A 23578-nucleotide genomic window follows, 5' to 3' on the forward strand; every position below is an offset into this window, starting at 1 on the left:
GTCTTCCACGCTTTACTTTGTAGTTATCAAAGATGATTTTATTAATTTTTTTTAGCGCATATATAAAAGCTTCTTATTTTGTAACCTTTTTTAAATATTTTTAAATATTTCAAAAATAATTTCTTTCTAAATTTCTCCAGATATTCAGCTCTGGGGTGACTTTGGTCACGTACTAGCCAAAATGTCATTGTTTCATCATTTTTATAGTTGAATTTCATACATCTGAAGTAATTATGTGAATCTGGCTAAAGGGAATGTTGTGAGCAGTAGTTCTGGCTTATGTTAGTGATGGTGTCATTATGCTAGTGATGGTGTCATTAGGCTGGTGATGGTGTCATGCTAGTCATGCTTTAGACCAGTCATGTTTGTAATTAATAATAAAATAGCTATCAGTTGTAAAATTTTAAAAACCTCTGATTGATAGGGAAATAAATCTGTACAAATATTCTTTATTATTAAACATGTATATTTTTATACACATTTTTCCTAAATACAAATCCATTTCTCTATTTAAAATGTTCATCAATTGTTCAAAGTGTTACATAAAAAGTGATAAACCATGAGAGTAAATATTATGATCCCCTACATCTCCCCTAGACAAACAGTAGGTAATGTGGTGGGTTTCAAATGTTTACATTTGTCATGGTTTTATCACAGCAAAACACTTTTGTCTGTAGAATTAACTGTTTTATAATAACAAATGTTGATCTTTGAATGAATAAAAATACATTAATTGTATGATAAAAAGTTTATTGTGATTCAGACAATAATAGATGTCATGGGGGGGGGGGGGCACTCTCACCCCTAGAGCCACACACACCCAACCAACTTTCTACATTAAAAAAAAAATGGTTTGATAAATTCAAACATTCAATTCTTAGGAAAATATAATGAAAAATTGTAGATCACATTGTAAGTTGGGTAACAGAACATCCAACCGGCAAAGGTTGTTTCCATCTTAGGAGAAACCACAGAACTTGATCTCTACTAGACTTGTACAGATTTGAACGTGTACAACTTGTACAGAGTTAAGATTTATATGAAAAAAAGTTGTACAGATTTTAAACTTAGCAGCAACTTGTACAGAACATGAACATGTCCACATCAGCAATTTGTACAGAACATAAACTTGTACACATCAGCAACTTGTACAGAACTTGTACTTGTCCATATCAGCAACTTGTACAGAACATAAACTTGTCCACATCAGCAACTTGTACAGAACTTGTCCAGAACATAAACTTGTCCACATCAGCAACTTGTACAAAACTTAGCCATCCTATGCTGTAGAGTTTATCCATGTCTACAGAAGGTGGTGTATCAGATCACAGTATACACAAGTAGACATCACTAACAACTGCATGTCAGATTCTTTCTTCAAGAAAAAAAATTGGTCCCAACCAATGAAGGTGGAAAATATTCCTGTTCAATGGGTCCACTGTGGGAAGGGGGGTATTTATAGCCTTTCCCATATCCTGAAAGCATACACATAAAGCACATTGGTTTCAATGTCTTTCCAACATCTCAAAAGCATACAGGTAAACATATTCAATTTTTAGTCTTATTTATAGCTTGAAAGCATACAGGCAATACACAATTTCATAGAATTTTCCATACCCCGAAAGCACACAAATAAAACACATTAAACTTGAATAAAATATTTTGTTATACTTTTCACTTATTAAAAGGAAAAAAAATGTGCTAAATATATTAAATTAATTTATAGCAATTATGATTTTTTATAATTATCTAAAAAAAGTGGATTTAAAAGTAAAATTTAAGGGAGAGTAAAAAATGACACAATAAAAGACACAAAACCTGTTTTGATGTTTTTGATATTAAAACGAGATAAAACTGTACCCAGCATTAATTTAAACACAGAAGCCCTGTATAAAACCTTATTTCCTTACTAATAATTTGGTCCCTATAACATTTTGGTAGCCTGGCTACATGTTTAGAGTTGTCCCAGAAAAACTTGCAATGGGAAAACACACACACAGGGAAATGTGCAAATACAAACTCATTACACAAACTTTCAGTCTTATTTGATCATCCTAAAAATAGCCTGCTAAGATCAGCTATCTGACCATATTTTATAGAAAATAAAATAATTTTTTGAAGTCTCACTTTCTTAGATTCATACAGAGTTCAAACAAACCACAAACCCAATTAACAATCAAGACTTCCTGATGTAATGAAATGGAGTGGGTGATACAAGACAAATACAAAACAAAAGTATCGGATAATAGAGCTAAAATTTTAATGACCTCAATGGAAACCATTAGACCAGTTTCCACCAAGAAGCCTTTAATTTAATTTTAAAATACAAAGTTCTAAAGACACATTATATTGACTTTTATATAATTTTTTCAATGCTTTTTCAAGACTTTATTATTATACAAGATAAATCTATAAATAACCAGCTGCGGTGAATTATAACTTTGGTGTCTAATACAATTTGGGAGTCAATGATACAAGTAGATGGCTCTGCTAATAATAGAAATGTAAATACACCATTCTCACACCTTGCAATCAACAGTTCAAAAGATTTTCATTAAGGGCATGGGCGGGTGATGAGTACCAACTTTCTTATTTCCGAGGCTAAAGATGTAATACTTGGATAATAGTTATAACTCAAAGGGCTAAGCATAAAAATATTTTTTTTTATTTTTTAAATCCTCGGTTGCCATGGTGATGGCGGCCATATTGGATTTTATTGACGTTTTTTAAATGGAAATAACTCAAAAACTGTTTGTACAAATTTCACGAAAACGATATATAGTCTGGAGACACACGTGTTTAAGACTTCTTATTGATTACATTTTCAAAAATGAAGATGATTTTTTTTTTTTTTTCTATACATCACTGTAAAAATTTCATTATTTCGTCCAATTTTTTCCCTATTTCAACAATAAAAAAAAACAAAAAAAAACAACTCTAAAAGCGTTCTATAAGTTTTATTTAAACACATATACAAATTTTGTTCAGTTCTGATAATTATTAAGAAAGTTATTTTAACAATGGTGAGAAAAAACAACAAACTGAGAAAAACGCAAAAAACTAACAAAAAGTTGCACAAAATAAAAATATACTGTTGTAAGTCATTAAAATTGACCACATTCATAGCCAGAAGTACCGTGCTGCTGAATATAATCCTTCTGTGCTTGTTCAGCTGCTAGTTTCCTTTTTTTCTGGCGCTCTTTGCTTTTGCCTAAAACTGTTGTCAGGCTGTTGTCTAGGCGTCTTTTTTGACGACCTTCACTTAGTCTTCGACTATGATTTCCTATTTTTCCCAGCAGTGTCATAGCATGCATGGGTCCAAAATTGAATTCTGCTATAGCAGAAATAGCAGCATATTGAACTCTCTTTGATGAATGAAAATTCACCGTGCTGCAGCGTGCCCATATGCAGTTATGCAAACTTTTATTTGCATTTTGCGTTGACCTGAGTTCACATCGCTTCAGGAGTGCCACATCTGATAGCCTTTCATAAACGGGCCACATATATTTGTGGAGTCTGTTGAAGTCCAGGAAACTGTGGATCCTTTTGGCATGTCCACCTTTCATAAACGGGCCACATATATTTGTGGAGTCTGTTGAAGTCCAGGAAACTGTGGATCCTTTTGGCATGTCCACCTTTCATAAACAGGGCACTTATATTTGTGGAGTCTGTTGAAGTCCAGGAAACTGTGGATCCTTTTGGCATGTCCACCTTTCATAAACAGGGCCACATATATTTGTGGAGTCTGTTGAAGTCCAGGAAACTGTGGATCCTTTTGGCATGTCCACCTGGGTACTTGTGTTCAGCCACGTCTCGCTTATAGAAACACCAGCTATCTGCTCCAGGAGGGCAAAATTGGTGCTGCGGATACTCATCTGTGGAGTAATTATGGTGCAAAGATGCCAATATTGCCTTCCTCATATCTTCTGCAGTTTTGTTTCCCCTAACAGCCCTACTGTAATAAATTCTTCTTCTTCTTCTTCGTTCTTAATTATTAGTGTTGAAGGGGATCGAGATTTATCTGCCAGTGGGTTTGAACTCGAGACTTTGTTCGAATTTATCAACCATGAGCTTTTTGCCGACTCGACCACGCCTCTAACACAATTAAGCGTTACGTGTCAACTGGTTATGCGCCATTGAGGCCATTGACTCCGATTTCAGCCTGCTTTTCTTTTTGGATTTGCTTCCATAGCCTTTGTCCAACCAAGAACAAACTACAAGGCAGCAGTTGTTTTATTTTGGAGTTGTCTCTCCTAGAAGAGTGGCTGTCCCCAGCTAACGAGCCTCATCTGCCCAAGGGTTCGAACTCGAGACTTTTCGGTTTAGCAACCATGAGCTTTACCGACTCAACCACTTCGAACCCCTGTAATAAATTGAAAGCTTCCTTATTTTCTCTGCAGTAAGGCTTCCAACCTTTCGGCCTCCTAGTGTCACTCCTGATAAAAAAAGAATATATATAGATAACTAATTTTAAAATTATTACCATACAATACTATGCCAAAATATACAAAAAATAATTATTATTTAAATTTACTGATTCTAGCAAAAGATTATTACTCTTTTTAGAACAGTCCTGGACAAGGTTCCGCAGTGCTGAGCCCAATCTCTTGGAAATATGGTTCACACATTCTTCTTTTGTGATCTTGACAAGTGAACCATATGGTTCAATGCCTGTGACTCTGTCAAAAGCTTTTGAGTCTCCATCGCCAAGCATCACTGTGTATTGCATATTATGCAGTTGTAGTGATCTAGACCAAAGGACTTCAGCTGCTTTTGCCTCCATCATCCCAGAAGGACCTAAAAATGTTAACATTTCAAAATGTTATATTTTAAAAAAAATCACTACACTATAATCACAACAAACATTACTACCATGTGCGTACATTTAAATCATTCAAGATCATAAGTATTGATGAAATATAGCTTAATATTTTATAATTAATTAACTTACCAACGTGGCTTATGGTGCAGCCACCCTCTTTCTGGTGGATTTCCAGCCATTTGTTGTAAGCAGGAGGGTCTTCACTCTTTAGTTTATTCTTCTGTGCACATATACTGCAATGAAGGCTTGTCACGGGCATATCTAGCACTAATCCAGACTGGATTTCAATTACTGTGCCAATGCCAATCAGCGATGAATGTCCACGAGTCAGCCAGGTACCATCAAAAGAAACAGCAATTGGGCCAGGTTCCATCAAAAGAAACAGCAATATCCAATATTTCATTAGTCTCAGCTCTATGAGTGTTTCGGACTATTGCAGCTGCTTTTTTGTACACTTCATTCTCCGTACAGACCATCTCTTTGTGTAAGTTTTTCGTAATGGCTTGAAACGTCTTTTGGTGCATTCCGTGAAGATTGACGTATTCAGCAAACTTGTTCATTTTATAGGGTCCCATGTCTAACGCCAATGACGCTAAGACGATGTCTTTGTTAATTGTATATGGCCCTTTTCTGGATTCTTTTGCAGATGTATCCATACTGTTTACAATCTTTTTACAACTGTGTCACCATACTTGAATGACAGAAGCAAACCCTTTCCATTTTTTTTTATCAATAGTAGCCACTACATCACTGTTACACTCTGGGCAAGGAAATTTATTGATAAAAGCAAGCAGCAAATCACAGTCAACAATAATTCTGCAAGACTGTGTTTTAATATTAGCACTATCAGTACTACATGTAGCATTGCTCTCTTCTGCTTGTAAAAACTGTGTATTACATTGCCGCAGTTTCTTGTTAAATGTGCATACATCTGCATCAGTACTTGTCTGAATGGTGCTGGATTGAGTAGAGGTAGACCTAGCTGTATTCATTTGCATGCGGACTTGCCTTGCTTTTGTTAGATTTGTGAATCGGCTTTTTAGCGAGTGCTGGATCTACCCATTTTCGAAAAAAAAACAAATACAATCCTCTCACTGCATATGGTAATTAACACAACTGAACACAAACTGTATAATAGTATATTTAATTTAATTTAAAAAATGATATGTTAAAGATAATGTAACTATTTCACAGACGCTTAGAGAAACAAGATTAAACCAGATCGAACTTAGTAACGCGCTGAAACTAAGGGAATGTTTACTTCCAAAGCGAAACGACCAATCGCTAACTAGCTTCCGGCGTTGAATGCCAATGAAAAAATTGAGGTCAAAAATTTGCATACCGGAAAATCCCGAATGAGTAAAATAAACAACTTTATGACGTCGGAAAAAGAATCACATTAAAGTATGTATTTTGATTGGTCCTTTAATTTTAGAACATATAAAGAAAGGAGGTCACGGCCTTTCCATTGATATGAAACACATTAGGCTTACGCGAAGCCTAATAGTATTTTTCTAGGTCGAAAAATGACTGTTTTTACCAAAAAAGTAAACAAATGAAGCTGTACACACTACTTTGAAGCCGATTTTTCATAATTAAATAATGCTTTTAAGGTCATAACAATGTCATTTTTAGATATATAGATGTATAGATCAAGTAAAAGTGGGGATCGATGATTTGGTCGATTTATGTCAAAAAGTACACCCGCCCATGCCCTTAACCCAATAAAATTTAGCATTTTAGTTTTCAATATGGATGAATGCTTAATGTCTTCAGTAGCTATATAAATATAGTACTAAGGTGTAAACATAAACAATATAAATACCCAGTGTCTTGGTCAGCTTAGTTGGAGCATTACGCAGGTGTAGGGGTACCGAGGGCAGAGAACCTTCATGATTTCTGACACAGGCGCGGGCGGCCTCCATGGCTGTCATCACTTGGTTGGACTTGGGTGCTCTTGACAGGTAGATGACACACTGTGTTAGGTTTAGCTGGTGAGATGAACAACACACTGTGTTAGGTTGAGCTGGTGATGTGGACAACACACTGTGTTAGGTTGAGCTGGTGAGATGAACAACACACTGTGTTAGGTTTAGCTGGTGATGTGGACAACACACTGTGTTAGGTTTAGCTGGTGAGATGAACAACACACTGTGTTAGGTTGAGCTGGTGATGTGGACAACACACTGTGTTAGGTTCAGCTGGTGATGTGGACAACACAATGTGTTAAGTTGAGCTGGTGATGTGGACAACACACTGTGTTAGGTTTAGCTGGTGAGATGAACAACACACTGTGTTAGGTTGAGCTGGTGATGTGGACAGTACAATGTGTTAGGTTTAGCTGGTGAGATGAACAACACACTGTGTTAGGTTGAGCTGGTGAGATGAACAACACACTGTGTTAGGTTGAGCTGGTGATGTGGACAATACAATGTGTTAGGTTTAGCTGGTGAGATGAACAACACACTGTGTTAGGTTGAGCTGGTGAGATGAACAACACACTGTGTTAGGTTGAGCTGGTGAGATGAACAACACACTGTGTTAGGTTTAGCTGGTGAGATGAACAACACACTGTGTTAGGTTTAGCTGGTGAGATGAACAACACACTGTGTTAGGTTTAGCTGGTGAGATGAACAACACACTGTGTTAACTTTAGCTGGTGAGATGAACAACACACTGTGTTAACTTTAGCTGGTGAGATGAACAACACACTGTGTTAGGTTGAGCTGGTGAGATGAACAACACACTGTGTTAACTTTAGCTGGTGATATGAACAACACACTGTGTTAGGTTTAGCTGGTGAGATGGACAACACACTGTGTTAGGTTGAGCTGGTGAGATGAACAACACACTGTGTTAACTTTAGCTGGTGATATGAACAACACACTGTGTTAGGTTTAGCTGGTGAGATGGACAACACACTGTGTTAGGTTTAGCTGGTGATGTGGACAACACAATGTGTTAGGTTTAGCTGGTGAGATGAACAACACACTGTGTTAGGTTTAGCTGGTGAGATGAACAACACACTGTGTTAGGTTTAGCTGGTGAGATGAACAACACACTGTGTTAGGTTTAGCTGGTGAGATGAACAACACACTGTGTTAGGTTTAGCTGGTGAGATGAACAACACACTGTGTTAGGTTTAGCTGGTGATGTGGACAACACAATGTGTTAGGTTTAGCTGGTGAGATGAACAACACACTGTGTTAGGTTTAGCTGGTGAGATGAACAACACACTGTGTTAGGTTTAGCTGGTGAGATGGACAATACACTGTGTTAGGTTTAGCTGGTGATGTGGACAACACAATGTGTTAGGTTTAGCTGGTGATGTGGACAATACAATGTGTTAGGTTTAGCTGGTGAGATGAACAACACAATGTGATTAGTTTAGCTGGTGATATGGACAATACAATGCACACTATAAATAAACCAAAGAAATTACCTACTTACAACACACTCAATAAATCAACTAAAGAAATGACGTAATTCCAATACATGCTATAAATCAACCAAAGAAATGACCTACTTACAACACTCTACAAATCAACCAAAGAAATGACCTACTTACAGCACACTAAAGAACTGACCTACTTACAACACTATAAATCAACCAAAGAAGTGACCTACTTACAACACACTCTGGCATGCCAATCAGATGACAGGCCTGGTGAGTGGCCACTGCCTGGGTCAGTGCTAGAGGGTCAGCCAGGCCTGAAAAAAGATGACACAGCTTTGGTTTATGGGGGCAAATGGGATGTCATGGTCATAGTTTAATGTCATGGTCATAGTTTAATGTCATGGGCATAGTTTAATGTCATGGGCATAGTTTAATGTCATGGTCATAGTTTAATTCAACACAACCTTCTGCCATTTCTCATCATCGCAGCAATGAAAAGTTTTAATTACATTGTCATTATGTTTTCTAGTTTTGAATTTAAGCACCTTATATTTTTAACATCTGAACATTTTTCACTACCTTTGCAGCAAAACAATTAAATATTTTTTAACCTGTTTATTTAATTATTAATTAAATGATGAAAGAAAACTACTAATTTTAAAGAGAAATAAATTATTCATTGAAGAAAGAAAATAAATTTAGAGAAAAAAAAGGAGTAGCTTTTTTCAGGAAAAAATACCCTTCTATCAAGAAAATCAATGATAAAAATAACTTTTCATGCATTCTTATTAATAGAAAAAAGTACATCAATTATTCTACCAAAATAATTTATTGAATTAGTGTTTGAATAAGTAATTATTTTTTGTTAATTTCATAATGCAGTGACATAGCTGTTTAAAAAGTGGCTGCTGAGTAATGTTATGTTAAAATAATGCATCTTATATTGAAAAATAAAATACTTAAAAAAAACTTTTTAAAAAACCACGTTTTTCTTGTGGACTAAAAAGTAGAAAATAAATTTTCATACATTTGATGACAAAAAACGTGGGTACGTTCACCATAAAATTTCCCGACCCATCTGCCCGACCCACGTTTTTTGTCAAGAAAAACGTGGGTTTTTTTAAAGTTTTTTTTAAGTAATTTATTTTCTCCTTTTTAGTCCGTTGCTACACATGAAAATCATGGTTTTTTAAAAGTTATTTATATAGTTTATTTTCTACTTTATCTAATGACTTGATTAAGTATGACTTGACTAAGTGTTTATAAATACACGGACTAAAAATCTTGAGCGACCGATACGCTTTAAACAGAGAAAGGGCGTAATTTAATTAAGCCTACATGCCGTGACCAGGATTCGAACCTGAGTTGTCACGGCCACAACGCGAAGTACTAACCACTATACGATCACGGCCAGCGCGCTCACATCGATTGGGGCCGAAGTAACTGTGTCAATAGGCCTCCAGTCTTGTCGGTATATTTAGAAATCATGTCCTTGATTTTATGGTCCTTGGGGCGTAATTTAATTAAGCTAATTTAGGTCTCTAATTGCTAGTTTTTATGATTGCATCTGAAATAGTTAGGCGAAAATAGCCTGCATTCCGAATTTCAGATCTCTAGAGCAATCAGAAGTGGGCTAATTTTCGATGTCAATTTTAACAACAAACCCACAAACAAACAAATAAACGCGAAGCTGAGTTAAGAAAAACGTGTTAACAAAGTATTAAATTACCAACATCCTCACTAGCAAAGATGACCAGCCTGCGTGCCACAAAGAGAGGGTTCTCTCCCCCTTCTATCATCCTCATCATCCAGTAGAGGGCAGCACTAGCATCAGACCCGCGCATTGATTTGATGAGAGCAGACACAATATTGTAATGTTCTTCACCTACCAGTCAAAGAAAATAGTTGTCAGTAAAACTAAACTAAGTCCCAAGCAACAAAATCATAATTCGATAATTAGCTACTGAAATCAGCTAACTGACCATAAATAAGTATTTAAAATCAGCTAATATTGGTTTTAACCTAGCAAACGTAGTTGACATTGTGTGTGGTTGATGTGCGTGATTTGTGTTGTGTGTGGTTGATGTTGTGATTTGTGTTGTGTGTGGTTGATGTTGTGTGGTTGACGTGTGTGATTTGTGTTGTGTGTGGTTAATGTTGTGTGGTTGACACTGTGTGTGATTTGTGTTGTGTGTGCTTGACCTTGTGTGTGGCTGACATTGTGTGTGGCTGACGTTTTGTGAGGTTAACAATGTGTGTAATTTGTGTTGTACGAGAATCATGTTAAAGCAGCTTCACTCTGTACTGAAAGTCTACACTCCAGACTCAGTCAAGTGATAAAAAAACTAACCATTCTTGTCATACAGCACATGAGAGCGCTGTAAAGCTTCTTTGATCACATCAATGCTAATACAAGCAGCCTTGTGTGGACCCTGTCCTGCCAGACTCCCCTCAAACGCCAACTGGAGTCCATTGAGTGCACATCTGGCATCCCCATCCACCAGCCCTGCCAGTACCTCTATGGCTGCCTCTTCTATGTAAACATCTGGGGAACTGGATTGGAGAAAAAAAATGTTTTCTTCAGCAAACATGCACCGTAAACAATACTTGAATTGACCAGCTCATAAGTTTGTTAACAAAACAATTAGTAACATAACAAGATTTATTCTAATCTACTGGCTCAGATTACCAAACATTCTACTCTCTCTTCAAAAAACAACTATAACTATCCTTTTTTTTCAATAATCCTCCCTCTCTCCACAATAACTGCCGCCTCTATGCTCCACAAAGGGGAATAATTCATTAGAAAAACCAAGTAACACTAGAGTAAAATTCATCCAAGAAATTAATAGGGATAAGGTGGGTTTGTTACTAGCAAAAGTTATACTCAAGTTATTCTATAATTGTTATCCTAGTAGTACAAAAGTTATACTCAAGTTATTCTGTAATTGTTATCCAAGTAGTACAAAAGTTATACTAACCTGCCAAAACTGTTTTGTTTCACATCAATGCCTTCCATCTTTTCTACAACTGTTATCCCAAGTTGAGGCAAGGCACGTTTAATTATAGCCTTGATGTCATCGATCTAATGAAAGAATAATTCTTGTTAGCCAAATGTACCTGGAAAAATTAAATTTTTTAATACATGATTTAGTATAGATCTAAAAAAATACATTATGATAATTCAAATTGATTTATATTTAAAACTATTAAATGGCCTACATTTAAGTAAATAATGACATAATTATTAATTAACCAGGTAATGGCCTACGTTCAACCAGTTAATGGCCTACATTAACCAGTTAATAGCCCACATTTAACCAGTTAATGGCCTACATTTTAACCAGTTAATGGCCTACATTTTAACCAGTTAATGGCCTACATTTAAACAGTTAATGGCCTACATTAACCAGTTAATAGCCTACATTTAACCAGTTAATGGCCTACATTTTAACCAGTTAATGGCCTACATTTAAACAGTTAATGGCCTACATTTCAACCAGTTAATGGCCTACATTTAACCAGTTAATGGCCTACATTTAACCAGTTAATGTCCAACATTTACCCAATTAATGGCCTACATTCAACCAATTAACGGTCTAACTATAACGAGACCTACCTTTAACTTCTCTAAAGTTATAACACGACAGCGACTGAGAAGCGCACTGTTGACATGAAATGATGGGTTTTCTGTGGTGGCACCTATAAGGGTGATCGTACCATCTTCAACATGGGGCAGCAGAGCATCCTAGAAGAAACAATTTTTTTTTTTTTTTGCTAAATTTTTATATCATTAATAAATTTCTCATGTTACTAATTTTATCAATGAAATTAGAATAATATAAGTAATTATAGGCTGAGTATTCATAAAACAAGTATAAAAAAAATTATAATAGAAAACTCTAAAATAGGAAAATAAAACAATCTTTCTTTTGTTCGTCTCAAGAATAAGTAAAAAATAATTAATGAGCGACCAACGCTTTTACAAAAGAAAAAAAAAAGTTTGTTATATTTTTATTTTTCATTTTTCCTACTTGTTATAATAAAGTTTTTATACATTTTTATTTTCAACTTTTTAGTAACTATGTATTCAACCAAAAAAAATTAAAAACTGATAGACATTTAAATTTTAAAAAACAATTAAAAGCCTATCATACTTATCCTTTACATTTGTTCATTCTTATACAGTAATACCTTACATGACTAAAAATGTTTACTTTAAAACTCATTTATCAGCTTGTGGTTAAGCTTTGAATGACAAATATCTGCCCCTCATTAACATGAGTGGTTGGGTGGGAAAACATCCTGTCACCTGGCTGATTGAGAGGTCACCAGTACCATTCTCTCCCTTTTTAATGAGTTTAGAATTTTATAAATTAATGTTTAACAACTTATTTAATAACTAATTAGATTAGAATGCATTGTCATAGGAAATGAAGTTCAAAAGAAAATTTAAAAGAAATATCTGCATTTAAAGTAGGTCAAAGTTGAGTTACAAGCCTAAGCCACAAACCCACAGAGAGACATTGTAACCTAAGAAAAAAATGGTGTTTCACCAACCTGTTGTGTTTTGTTAAATCTGTGAATTTCATCCAGAAACAAAACAGTTTTTCTCCGCAGCATTTTCAGGTCATTCTTGGCCACTTTGGCCAACTCCTTGACATCACTGATGCCAGCTGATGTTGCTGACATGGCCACAAACTTGATGTTGCCAACATCTTTACATTTCTGGGCTACAATTTTTGCTAGGGTGGTCTGGGGAATGGAAGAAACAATAGCAACAGATTAGACAAAAAAATTACATTGAACTGCAATCACAAGAGGTTAAGAAAAAAAAAATATAAGTTGTGACAAATATACAGAGGCTAAGAAAAATTTTAATAAACATTTATCTATAGAATAAATATATTACAAATGCTCCTAAGGTAATGATAATCTCTTATAAAATAAATATGTAAAAGTATTTTGTTAACATGATAAACACTACATAAAATATGAAAATAAACATAGATGACGAAACAGTAGGCCTACTACAAAGTGTTTATACAAAGAAAAAGTATAACTGAAATAAATATGCAAACCCTAGAAAATAAATATCCTACATGAGTATTAATAGAACTGAAATAAAATATACAAGCTTTAGAATTCAAATATACTTCAATAGTATTAATAAAACTGAAATAAAATATAAACATGCAAGCCCGAGAAGATAGTTATCCTGCGTATGTACGAGAAATCTGACCAACCTTCCCACAGCCTGGGGGCCCCCACAATATCATGGAAGGTATTCTCTCCCCTTGACTTAATAAGGTATGCAGCAAACTTTTTCTACCAACTGCCTGATCCTGACCGACATAGTCTTCAAACTTCTGTGGTCGCATTCTCTCAGCCAGGGGGACATTACTTGTGACACCTTTAGATACCACTCCCTGAGGTACAGGGTTAGATGACTTAGAGACTCCCTGATCAGCCTTTGGAAAAAGTAAAAAGATTTAAATTTTATTTAGCAACTTACATACATTTTAAATACTAAATTTTCAATTGTTTTGAATTACAATATTTAAAAAACTACAGTTACAGTTATAAACATGGCCGTGCGATTCGCTGAGCGTGGCACTAAAGCTGGGATTTGCGCAGTTCGCTCCGCGATACGCTTAAGCTTTACCCTAGGGGACACGCAATCTAAAAATAGATATCAGGACTGCCCGTTTTTTTTTTGTCTCAGCAATTCAATGTTTAACATAGTTTAAATGTTTTATATGAAAAAAATAAAGAAAATAATATAGATTTGGTAGGTCTGATGATAGTTCTAGATCTTTTCTTGGTAGATCAAACTGTGCTTTTATTGCTCACTAGCTCAAAAGTTAACTGTTGAAATGTTAGCGAATCACACCATCTTTTAGTGTATGATTATGTATTTTAAGAATTGTCTTATAATATTAATAAACTTGTGTATTCAGCTGTTTGGAAACTGTAGTACTAGCATTAATTTACATTAAATATTTTTGTAGATGTTATAGGTGCAAATAATACAATGTATCTGTCCTACATGAGTCGGATTTACAGTGGCTCTTAATTTACTATTAGAGTGGTGCCAGCAAGCCAGTAGTAGCTTTGGTTCAAAGCCAACTCATTTGATAATTTAATGTATAATGAAACAGACAAAATGAACTTAAATATGTACAGTTTATTAAAATACAAAAGAATGGAGTACATAAAAAAAGACATGGTGGGGCCTATGTATTAATTTATCATATAGCAGCCAGCTAATCCAAAAGCAACATGACCTGGGGTCATATAATTATTATAATACAAGAAGTATGCATAAAAATATAAACAGCAACTTAATAAAAATCAAGCATGTACATGCAATAAGTGGGTAAAAAGCTCCATAGGAGGTAACATAACAAATGACTAAGTTGGAACACATGTATAAATAAAATTAGTCCTAGAAAAGCAAAGCATAATCACATGTACAACTCAAAACACATGACTGAGTGTGACCCAAAACACAATAATAGTTACATTTGTAAAAAAAATGGCAATCAAAAATAAAATAAGCACAGCCAACTTTAGCTCTATCTCTATCACAAAAACAACATACATAACCATTAATGACATCTATATCACCTAAACAAACACTATGAAACCACCTAACACAAGAATCACATCCGACCCACTCTGTTGTCCTACCCTTAGCCAACCTTTTATCTGGATCCTCTAACCTACAAATGTTACATCTATTCTTCAAAACTTTACCTTTCTTTGGCAATCCTATAGCAGTCAAACCATAACCTTTGGGCCTACCTCTCTTTGCAACTTTTAAGGGGGGCTTGACTGCTAAAGTACCTTCAATGCTAAGTACAATCTCACTATTTACACTATCAACTTCAACACTGCTACCAGAAGCTACATCTGCAGGGATCCTAACACTATCAAGGTCCATTTCTACAACACTACCAACACTGCTACCATAAGCTACAACTGCAGGGATCTTAACACTATCAAGGTCCATTTCTACAACACTACCAACACTGCTACCATAAGCTACAACTGCAGGGATCTTAACACTATCAAGGTCCATTTCTACAACACTACCAACACTGCTACCATAAGCTACAACTGCAGGGATCTTAACACTATCAAGGTCCATTTCTACAACACTACCAACACTGCTACCATAAGCTACAACTGCAGGGATCCTAACACTATCAAGGTCCAATTCTACAACACTACCAACACTGCTACCATAAGCTACAACTGCAGGGATCTTAACACTATCAAGGTCCATTACTACAACACTACCAACACTGCTACCATAAGCTACAACTGCAGGGATCCTAACACTATCAAGGTCCATTTCTACAACACTACCAACACTGCTACCATAAGCTACAACTGCAGGGATCCTAACACTATCAAGGTCCAATTCTACAACACTACCAACACTGCTACCATAAGCTACAACTGCAGGGATCTTAACACTATCAAGGTCCATTTCTACAACACTACCAACACTGCTACCATAAGCTACAACTGCAGGGATCCTAACACTATCAAGGTCCATTTCTACAACACTACCAACACTGCTACCATAAGCTACAACTGCAGGGATCCTAACACTATCAAGGTCCATTTCTACAACACTACCAACACTGCTACCATAAGCTACAACTGCAGGGATCCTAACACTATCAAGGTCCATTTCTACAACACTACCAACACTGCTACCATAAGCTACAACTGCAGGGATCTTAACACTATCAAGGTCCATTTCTACAACACTACCAACACTGCTACCATAAGCTACAACTGCAGGGATCCTAACACTATCAAGGTCCATTTCTACAACACTACCAACACTGCTACCATAAGCTACAACTGCAGGGATCCTAACACTATCAAGGTCCATTTCTACAACACTACCAACACTGCTACCATAAGCTACAACTGCAGGGATCCTAACACTATCAAGGTCCATTTCTACAACACTACCAACACTGCTACCATAAGCTACAACTGCAGGGATCCTAACACTATCAAGGTCCAATTCTACAACACTACCAACACTGCTACCATAAGCTACAACTGCAGGGATCTTAACACTATCAAGGTCCATTTCTACAACACTACCAACACTGCTACCATAAGCTACAACTGCAGGGATCCTAACACTATCAAGGTCCATTTCTACAACACTACCAACACTGCTACCATAAGCTACAACTGCAGGGATCCTAACACTATCAAGGTCCATTTCTACAACACTACCAACACTGCTACCAGAAGCTACAACTGCAGGGATCCTAACACTATCAAGGTCCAATTCTACAACACTACCAACACTGCTACCATAAGCTACAACTGCAGGGATCCTAACACTATCAAGGTCCATTTCTACAACACTACCAACACTGCTACCAGAAGCTACAACTGCAGGGATCCTAACACTATCAAGGTCCAATTCTACAACACTACCAACACTGCTACCATAAGCTACAACTGCAGGGATCCTAACACTATCAAGGTCCATTTCTACAACACTACCAACACTGCTACCATAAGCTACAACTGCAGGGATCTTAACACTATCAAGGTCCATTTCTACAACACTACCAACACTGCTACCATAAGCTACAACTGCAGGGATCCTAACACTATCAAGGTCCATTTCTACAACACTACCAACACTGCTACCATAAGCTACAACTGCAGGGATCCTAACACTATCAAGGTCCATTTCTACAACACTACCAACACTGCTACCAGAAGCTACAACTGCAGGGATCCTAACACTATCAAGGTCCAATTCTACAACACTACTACCAGAAGCCTCAACTAAGGGGGTCGTAACACTGCTATCAATATGCACACTAGAAACAATGCTAAAGTCCAAATCTTCACTAACTAAAGACTCAAACTGATCAAACAAACGAAGATAATAACCTAGCCTATCTGTCCCTAACTCAACTAACCTTTGCAACAAAATATCAGTGAGATTTAATCAACGAGTATCTAGAAGTTTTACCTAAAGTTGGCCTGCCAGCAAATTGAGAAACAGTCACGGGCACAGGCAAAACATCAACAGAAAAATTGTACTTGATAAACCACCTGGCCCCAAAAAGATCAACACTGATCAATTCAAGGCCAAGTACACGACGTACAGCAATAACATGCCTACAAGGAAGGCCCATGGTGCAAAACAAATGACAATTACATTGATTATTTACAACATTATAGGTATAATTTTTAAATAAAACAAAATGGCCATTTTCATGGGCAGAGACATTCAACTCTGTGCTGCAACCTCTTTTGTTACAATAGAAAGTGCATATGGTGTTACTTGTTTCTGCAGATGTGGAAATTGTGATGGTCCTTTTTTTGTAATGGATTTGAATTGTTTGTGTGTGTAGTGTGCTGTGAGTGAAGTATTAAGATAAAGAATCCTATCAAGGCAAAGATCTAAAGGCAAAGGATGTGTAATGACAGTTTACAGTTTTTGGTGGTATGATTCTATGCCTTTGTTTGTATTGTCTCCTAAATTAAAATGCTCTGCCCTATGAAACTCAACCCAATGGGTGGCAATGCCATCCCAGTTGCGCATAAAGTAAACAGCAAATTCATCATGTAAGCTGAATAAAATACATTTGTTTTGGTCATACTCAGCCTGACTCTTTGCATGGCAAAGCTTTACTAGGACTAACATGATTTGAACCTTCTTGTCAGATGAGCAAGAAATTTCTGACAACTTTTTCTTAAAAGCCTTCTTTACCTGAAAGAGGCATAGCTCACACACAGCATTTGGGAAATTCTCTCCCAAACAAGCCACCTCAGTTAGATCTTTATCAACCATAAATGTTGATATCTTATCAACATCATTGTGGCTTTTAAATATAGAAAATATCTTATCATACATCATTGGAGACTCATTAGCTATTAGAGCAAAAGCTGCCACCCGTGACATTCCATTGCCATCGACAACTAAAAATGTCATTAAGGGCATAGCCCGATTATTCAAACAGTAAGTGGAATCAATTAAAACATGTTCAGGGAAATCCCTAAATGCCTCCCTCATGCTGCTTGTTTGCAAGAACAAAAACTGCAACAAGTCCTGGTCATCAACACCATATTCCACCAAGCCTTTGTCTTTATTTCTGAGGTCGTCTACCACTCGCAGCATCAACTGAGCATCATTGAGTGTTGTGCCAGTGGGCGTTGTTGTGTCTACCACTCGTAGCATCAATTGAGCTTCATTGAGTGTTGTGCCAGTGGGCGTTGTTGTGTCTACCACTCGCAGCATCAACTGAGCATCATTGAGTGTTGTGCCAGTGGGCGTTGTTGTGTCTACCACTCGTAGCATCAATTGAGCTTCATTGAGTGTTGTGCCAGTGGGCGTTGTTGTGTCTACCACTCGTAGCATCAACTGAGCTTCATTGAGTGTTGTGCCAGTGGGCGTTGTTGTGTCTACCACTCGTAGCATCAACTGAGCTTCATTGAGTGTTGTGCCAGTGGGCGTTGTTGTGTCTACCACTCGTAGCATCAACTGAGCATCATTGAGTGTTGTGCCAGTGGGCGTTGTTTTGTCCTGAAAAACAAGTAAAGAACTTGTTAAAATATAGAATTACTATACATTCGAACATATATACTTCCTCAATGCTTCAGCTGCTTAAAACAGCAATCTTAAAATTATTGACAATCTTTTAATCCTTTCAGATACGCACCTTTTTCCTTATTCTCATCTTTTCATTCCAAATGTCCTAATTAATTACAGGCTTGCCTTTTGCCTGTAAATCCTGAGCAATCACTTTCGTGGGAACATTCAGCCTGTGTAGTTCCTCAACTCTTTGCTTTTCCTCCACAGTGAGCTTACGATTTTTTGAGTATCGCATGTATAATTCTTGTCCTATTGAAAAAATAAAAATATGAAAAAGAATGCCTAATTAATTAGAGTTGTTAATTCTAATTTGGAATATTCTAAGAGTCTAGTCTAAGCTATACATACCAAATGGGATGATTATGCTCATCAATCAATTGCTTGACAAAAACTTGTGTCTTATTCTTTGACAGACTTGCAGGTATCTTAGCAGGGCATTCGTCTTTGGTCGATCTGCAAATAGACATCTTTTTAATATGCTAGCACTGAATTCTTGAATATTTCGGGATTTAAATCTGATAAGAGTCTCTAGACTAGATGCCATCAATTTTTACATTCCAAAATATACAACTAGTTTAAAAGCTGTCCTACAGCACTAACCACCAAGGTGTATATTATAACTATAGATCAAGATAGCTGTACTTACAAGGTCTGTCTTCTCCCCTGTCCTCGCGGCTGAAAGGTGCCATGGTGGGAACATCTGAATGTGTAGTATGTAAACACCATGGCGGGATGCACAATTTTCCCTTCCTTGATGGTGCATTTTTTGGCAGATGTTTTTACCATCGGCTGATAAGTTTCCTCACAATAATTCTGCACAGCGCAGAAGAAATCATACCAGGTAGCAAAAGTATCATTAGCTTTAAAAGGCATTTTAGTTATTGTGCGAAGAATGAATTCAGGAAGCAATCGAGAGAGGCTATCTTGAAACAAGATAAACTGTACAGCCCGGGAAACGTTCTTATACCAACTGCTGCGCATGCGCGGAAGTATATTCGAAATTTACTGCGCATGCGCGAAAGTTTATTTGAAATTTACGTAGGTATCGCGAGATCTCTGCGAATTCCCGATACCTATTTTTAGATTGCGTGATACGCATTCTCTGACTTACCCATCACGCTGAGCGAACTACCTAGTCACTTCGTATAAACATTACTACAGCACATTTAATATTAATTTTTAGAAATTAGGGAAAGGGGGCTGGGCATAGAAATCCCTATACTATACTATAAAATACTCTATACTCCCTACTATCAATTCATATGAATCACAGAAACAGGCGAGCTCTACTCCATCTGCCTTATTGACTCTCTCAGATCCAAAAACCTGACATCACTTTTTCTTTTTAAAAAAAGAATATTTAAAAATTCATTTAGATCTAGTAAAAATTCAAGAGGCAATGCCATGCCCATTGCCATTTAATGCCATTTAATGATTTTTTTTACTAAATCTAGAATAGATCTAGATCTAGATCTAGTACTACTAGATCTACTAGATTTCTAGTAGGCCTAAGTTTAAATTTCCGAAGATTTACCTGCAATGCCATATTTTAGGTAATGCTTACCTCCTCTGTACAATCAATTGTAATAACGTCACTATTGTTATTTATCTTTGCATTCTTTGGTGACACACCTGCTGCATGTTTTGTTGAAGTTTTCGTAAACCTGCTGCTGGAAGTATCATGATCAGCTGTTGAAGTCGAGCTAATTTTAATTTTTGCGGGTTTCGTTAGGAAATCCCAGTCAGAAGTTCTTCTCTTTTTGCCTGCACTTCCTACTTGTTTATCTGAATCACTATTTAGACAAGAGTTGACATGGTCAGATATCAACGACGAACTATAAAGCTGAGAACACACTGGACAAACTATTTTGTCCGACATTGTTTATTCCCGCGAATGTCAAGGGAAATAACTAACGTTATCTTTACTAACTCTTGGCATTACAGGGACTTTGCCCTTCTTTCAGCTTAGTCCCATTGCAGACGTTTAATTAATGTAAGTTAATTTGAAAGGCTAGATTAGTTTTTCGACTTTTTGCTTATTGGCGATTATTACAAATGTGGGCATGGCTAATCAGTAATCTACAATTACCAAAACACCACTCTAGCAGGCCTACTTTATTCTGTGTACAATTTTGTTGACCTATGTCAACATATGAAAAAGCAACATCATAGCTACCTTCTCAAGCCAAGGAGACTTATGTAGTTTAGGCTTAGTGTTCAAGTGCCATATCATTCAATAGGCTTTCTCTTTGATTAACAGGGAGTATAAATGTTTGTATGTAAATCTAGCAAGCTTAGCATTGCATGCAACTGAGGTCTATTTTTTAAAGTCTACATACATAATGACAACAAATTACAAACACAAGGAATGACAAATAAGCAACAGACACAATGTTTTTACTGTATTATTTCTTTTACTGTACACTTCTATTATTTATATAGCATGTGTTAGACAAGGTCTTCTAAAGCTTCTCTATAGAGACATTTCAATAGCCTGGTACATATTGGTCAAATTTTCAACAGACATTCTTTCAATATGTTGCTAGTGAAAAAAATGTTTAATTTATATAAGCTCTGAAATGTACATATACATTTGTTAGAAAAATAAGAAGTAGGGTTAACTTTACATGATAGCAAACATTAGAGCTGTAGAAATTGCATAAGTAAAAATGTTGTATACCAAGTGCTTTGTTTATTATTGGATATTTGCATATTGTTGTGTAGACATCATACACAATCAGCTTGTTGTGTTTTGTGTGATATGGTCACATATGATGGAATGCAAAAGTAATAGGCTATTTGAAAATGCAACAATAAAATATAGTATATATAAATATATAGGTATATAAGTTTGAATGTGTACAATCCAATATTTAGTTTCACTTTGGAATTATTGGTCACATACTCATCATAGAATATAAAGTTTTTAAAAAAGTTAAACAAGTAAATGCTGGATGGTTTTGTTGTGATAAATTTGTACAAGTGATAAAGCATCAATCAGCCATTCATAAAACATTCAAGCCAACAAACTTTTGTTACAGCCAGCTGCCATTACCAGGGTGAATTTTTTTCACTATTTACTAACAGAAAGTTGTGATCTCTCTCAGAGAAGATACTGTTGTACACAAGACTGGAATTGTCAATGGCCTGGTAGCCAATGGGAGATGTGGAGACAAACATTGATAGAAATATAAAAATAGACATGAATATGACACCCTCAGAAAATCATTCAACTTCCTAAGACATGTGCAAGAATGGAATCCCAAGGAATGCCGAGAAAAGAGAAATGGCTGGATTGACCTAGCCCAGAGGAAAGAAAATGTCTACCAATACTCTCATGGACTTAACAAACCACAACATTTTTAAAGCAAGTAGAATGCAACTATTTAATGGGCCTAACAAGACATTTTATTAGGCCTAATGCAAATCTTTAATAGGCCTAAAATATAATAAAAAATAACTTTTGATTATCTGCCTTTTCACGCACACATACACATCTTTCTTAATTTATTCCACATATCACAAATATGAGAGGTAAAGTACTTTGTGAGGATTAAAAAAATGTAGAGAAACTACAGCAAATTAAAGCAGTGGGAACATTGATCAGCATTTTGTCAAGAGAGAAAAAAAATATCAATGGAACAATATGTTTAGTCTAGTTTATCATGCCTATCAAGAAATAAAGTATGACAGAACAATTCTGGTACACAAAGGATAAAATCAACTACTTAATGAAAACATTTCTTGCTGACAAAATGAAAAAAATTGTATTCCTAAAATAAAGACAACTTTAATGCTCTGAACACAGAATAAACCTAAAAGATTAGACTCAGTCAGTGTACTTCCAAGTTAATAGAAACATCACATGAACTGTTCATTAGTCATACCCTGAATGAATCATCTATGTGAACATAGTTGAGTATTTACTAAAAGAAAATCCCACAACAAAAAATGTAATGAAAATTCATAACTGTACTACACAGCTGGTAAAAAAAAAAATATTTTGTTACATATAGCTGACAATTCTGTACTTAACAATCTCTACATAGAAATACAATTTTAAAATGTTGGAACATCAAAGTTAAATGACAAGAAACAGGCAAGTAAAGAAAACATCACACACAACTGTACACTTGAAGCTCACACAAACTAAAAGAGGTATATACTGTAGTGGCTAAAAAATGTAGTCAATAAATTACCAAGATGGACAACAAACAATCTTGTCTTAGAAGGCACTTTTTTAACATCATAGTCAGTTCTCTGTGGTATATTACTGCTACAGATTGTGTGCTTATGCACCTGAAAACATGTTTTTGTCACATCAATAAATACATCTTTGATATACCTGGCTCATTCAGACAAATTGAAATATTACCTAAGTATTACTTCTATGGGACAAACTTTCACCATCTTAGTACTTCTATAGGACTTAGTGAGTATACATAGCAGATTGTGAAAATAAATAGAATAATGCTAAAGAGATGGAGCTCTGTATGGGACACAACTCAAGCCACCAGCTTACACAGCTGATAAGACTTTACTATTGCATGTAACAATCCCAGTTCACTGCCAGCATTTTGTACTTTATTATCCAATAGTATCAGGAAAAATATTTTGACTAATATCATTCAGTACAATAATGACTGGATAACAAGTAGCAAACTGACATAATTACACAAATAAAACAACAATAAAAATAAATCAT

General features: G+C 35.9%; 1 protein-coding gene across 1 annotated transcript; it reads right to left on the reverse strand.

Annotated features, from left to right (window-relative positions):
- Window positions 1–1181: 1181 nt before the first annotated feature.
- Window positions 1182–20760, reverse strand: LOC131943303 (ATPase WRNIP1). The gene is made up of 10 exons (XM_059303335.1): window positions 20438–20760; window positions 13466–13690; window positions 12780–12974; window positions 11839–11967; window positions 11201–11304; window positions 10570–10772; window positions 9949–10104; window positions 8454–8533; window positions 6648–6813; window positions 1182–1475 (listed from the first exon to the last, which is right to left on the reverse strand). The coding sequence occupies exons 1-10, from the start codon at window positions 20750–20752 to the stop codon at window positions 1378–1380; spliced, it is 1671 nt and encodes a 556-aa protein (XP_059159318.1). The 5' UTR covers window positions 20753–20760; the 3' UTR covers window positions 1182–1377.
- Between the last annotated feature and the right edge of the window lie 2818 nt (window positions 20761–23578).

Source organism: Physella acuta, unplaced genomic scaffold (assembly GCF_028476545.2).
Source record: "Physella acuta isolate Inbredline_101_S28 unplaced genomic scaffold, ASM2847654v3 ptg000451l, whole genome shotgun sequence".
NCBI classification, from domain to species: domain Eukaryota; kingdom Metazoa; phylum Mollusca; class Gastropoda; family Physidae; genus Physella; species Physella acuta.

Bases quoted from the DNA above. Each gene is read 5' to 3' on its own strand.
- LOC131943303 (XM_059303335.1), bottom strand. From the start codon at position 20,752: ATGTCGGACAAAATAGTTTGTCCAGTGTGTTCTCAGCTTTATAGTTCG. The intron at 11,968-12,779 runs GTTGGTGAAACA...TGTTTCTTCTAG, and splicing joins GATTTAACAAAACACAACAG to GATGCTCTGCTGCCCCATGT. The intron at 8,534-9,948 runs GTAATTTAATAC...ATCTTTTTTCAG, and splicing joins CTTTGCTAGTGAGGATGTTG to GCCTGGCTGACCCTCTAGCA.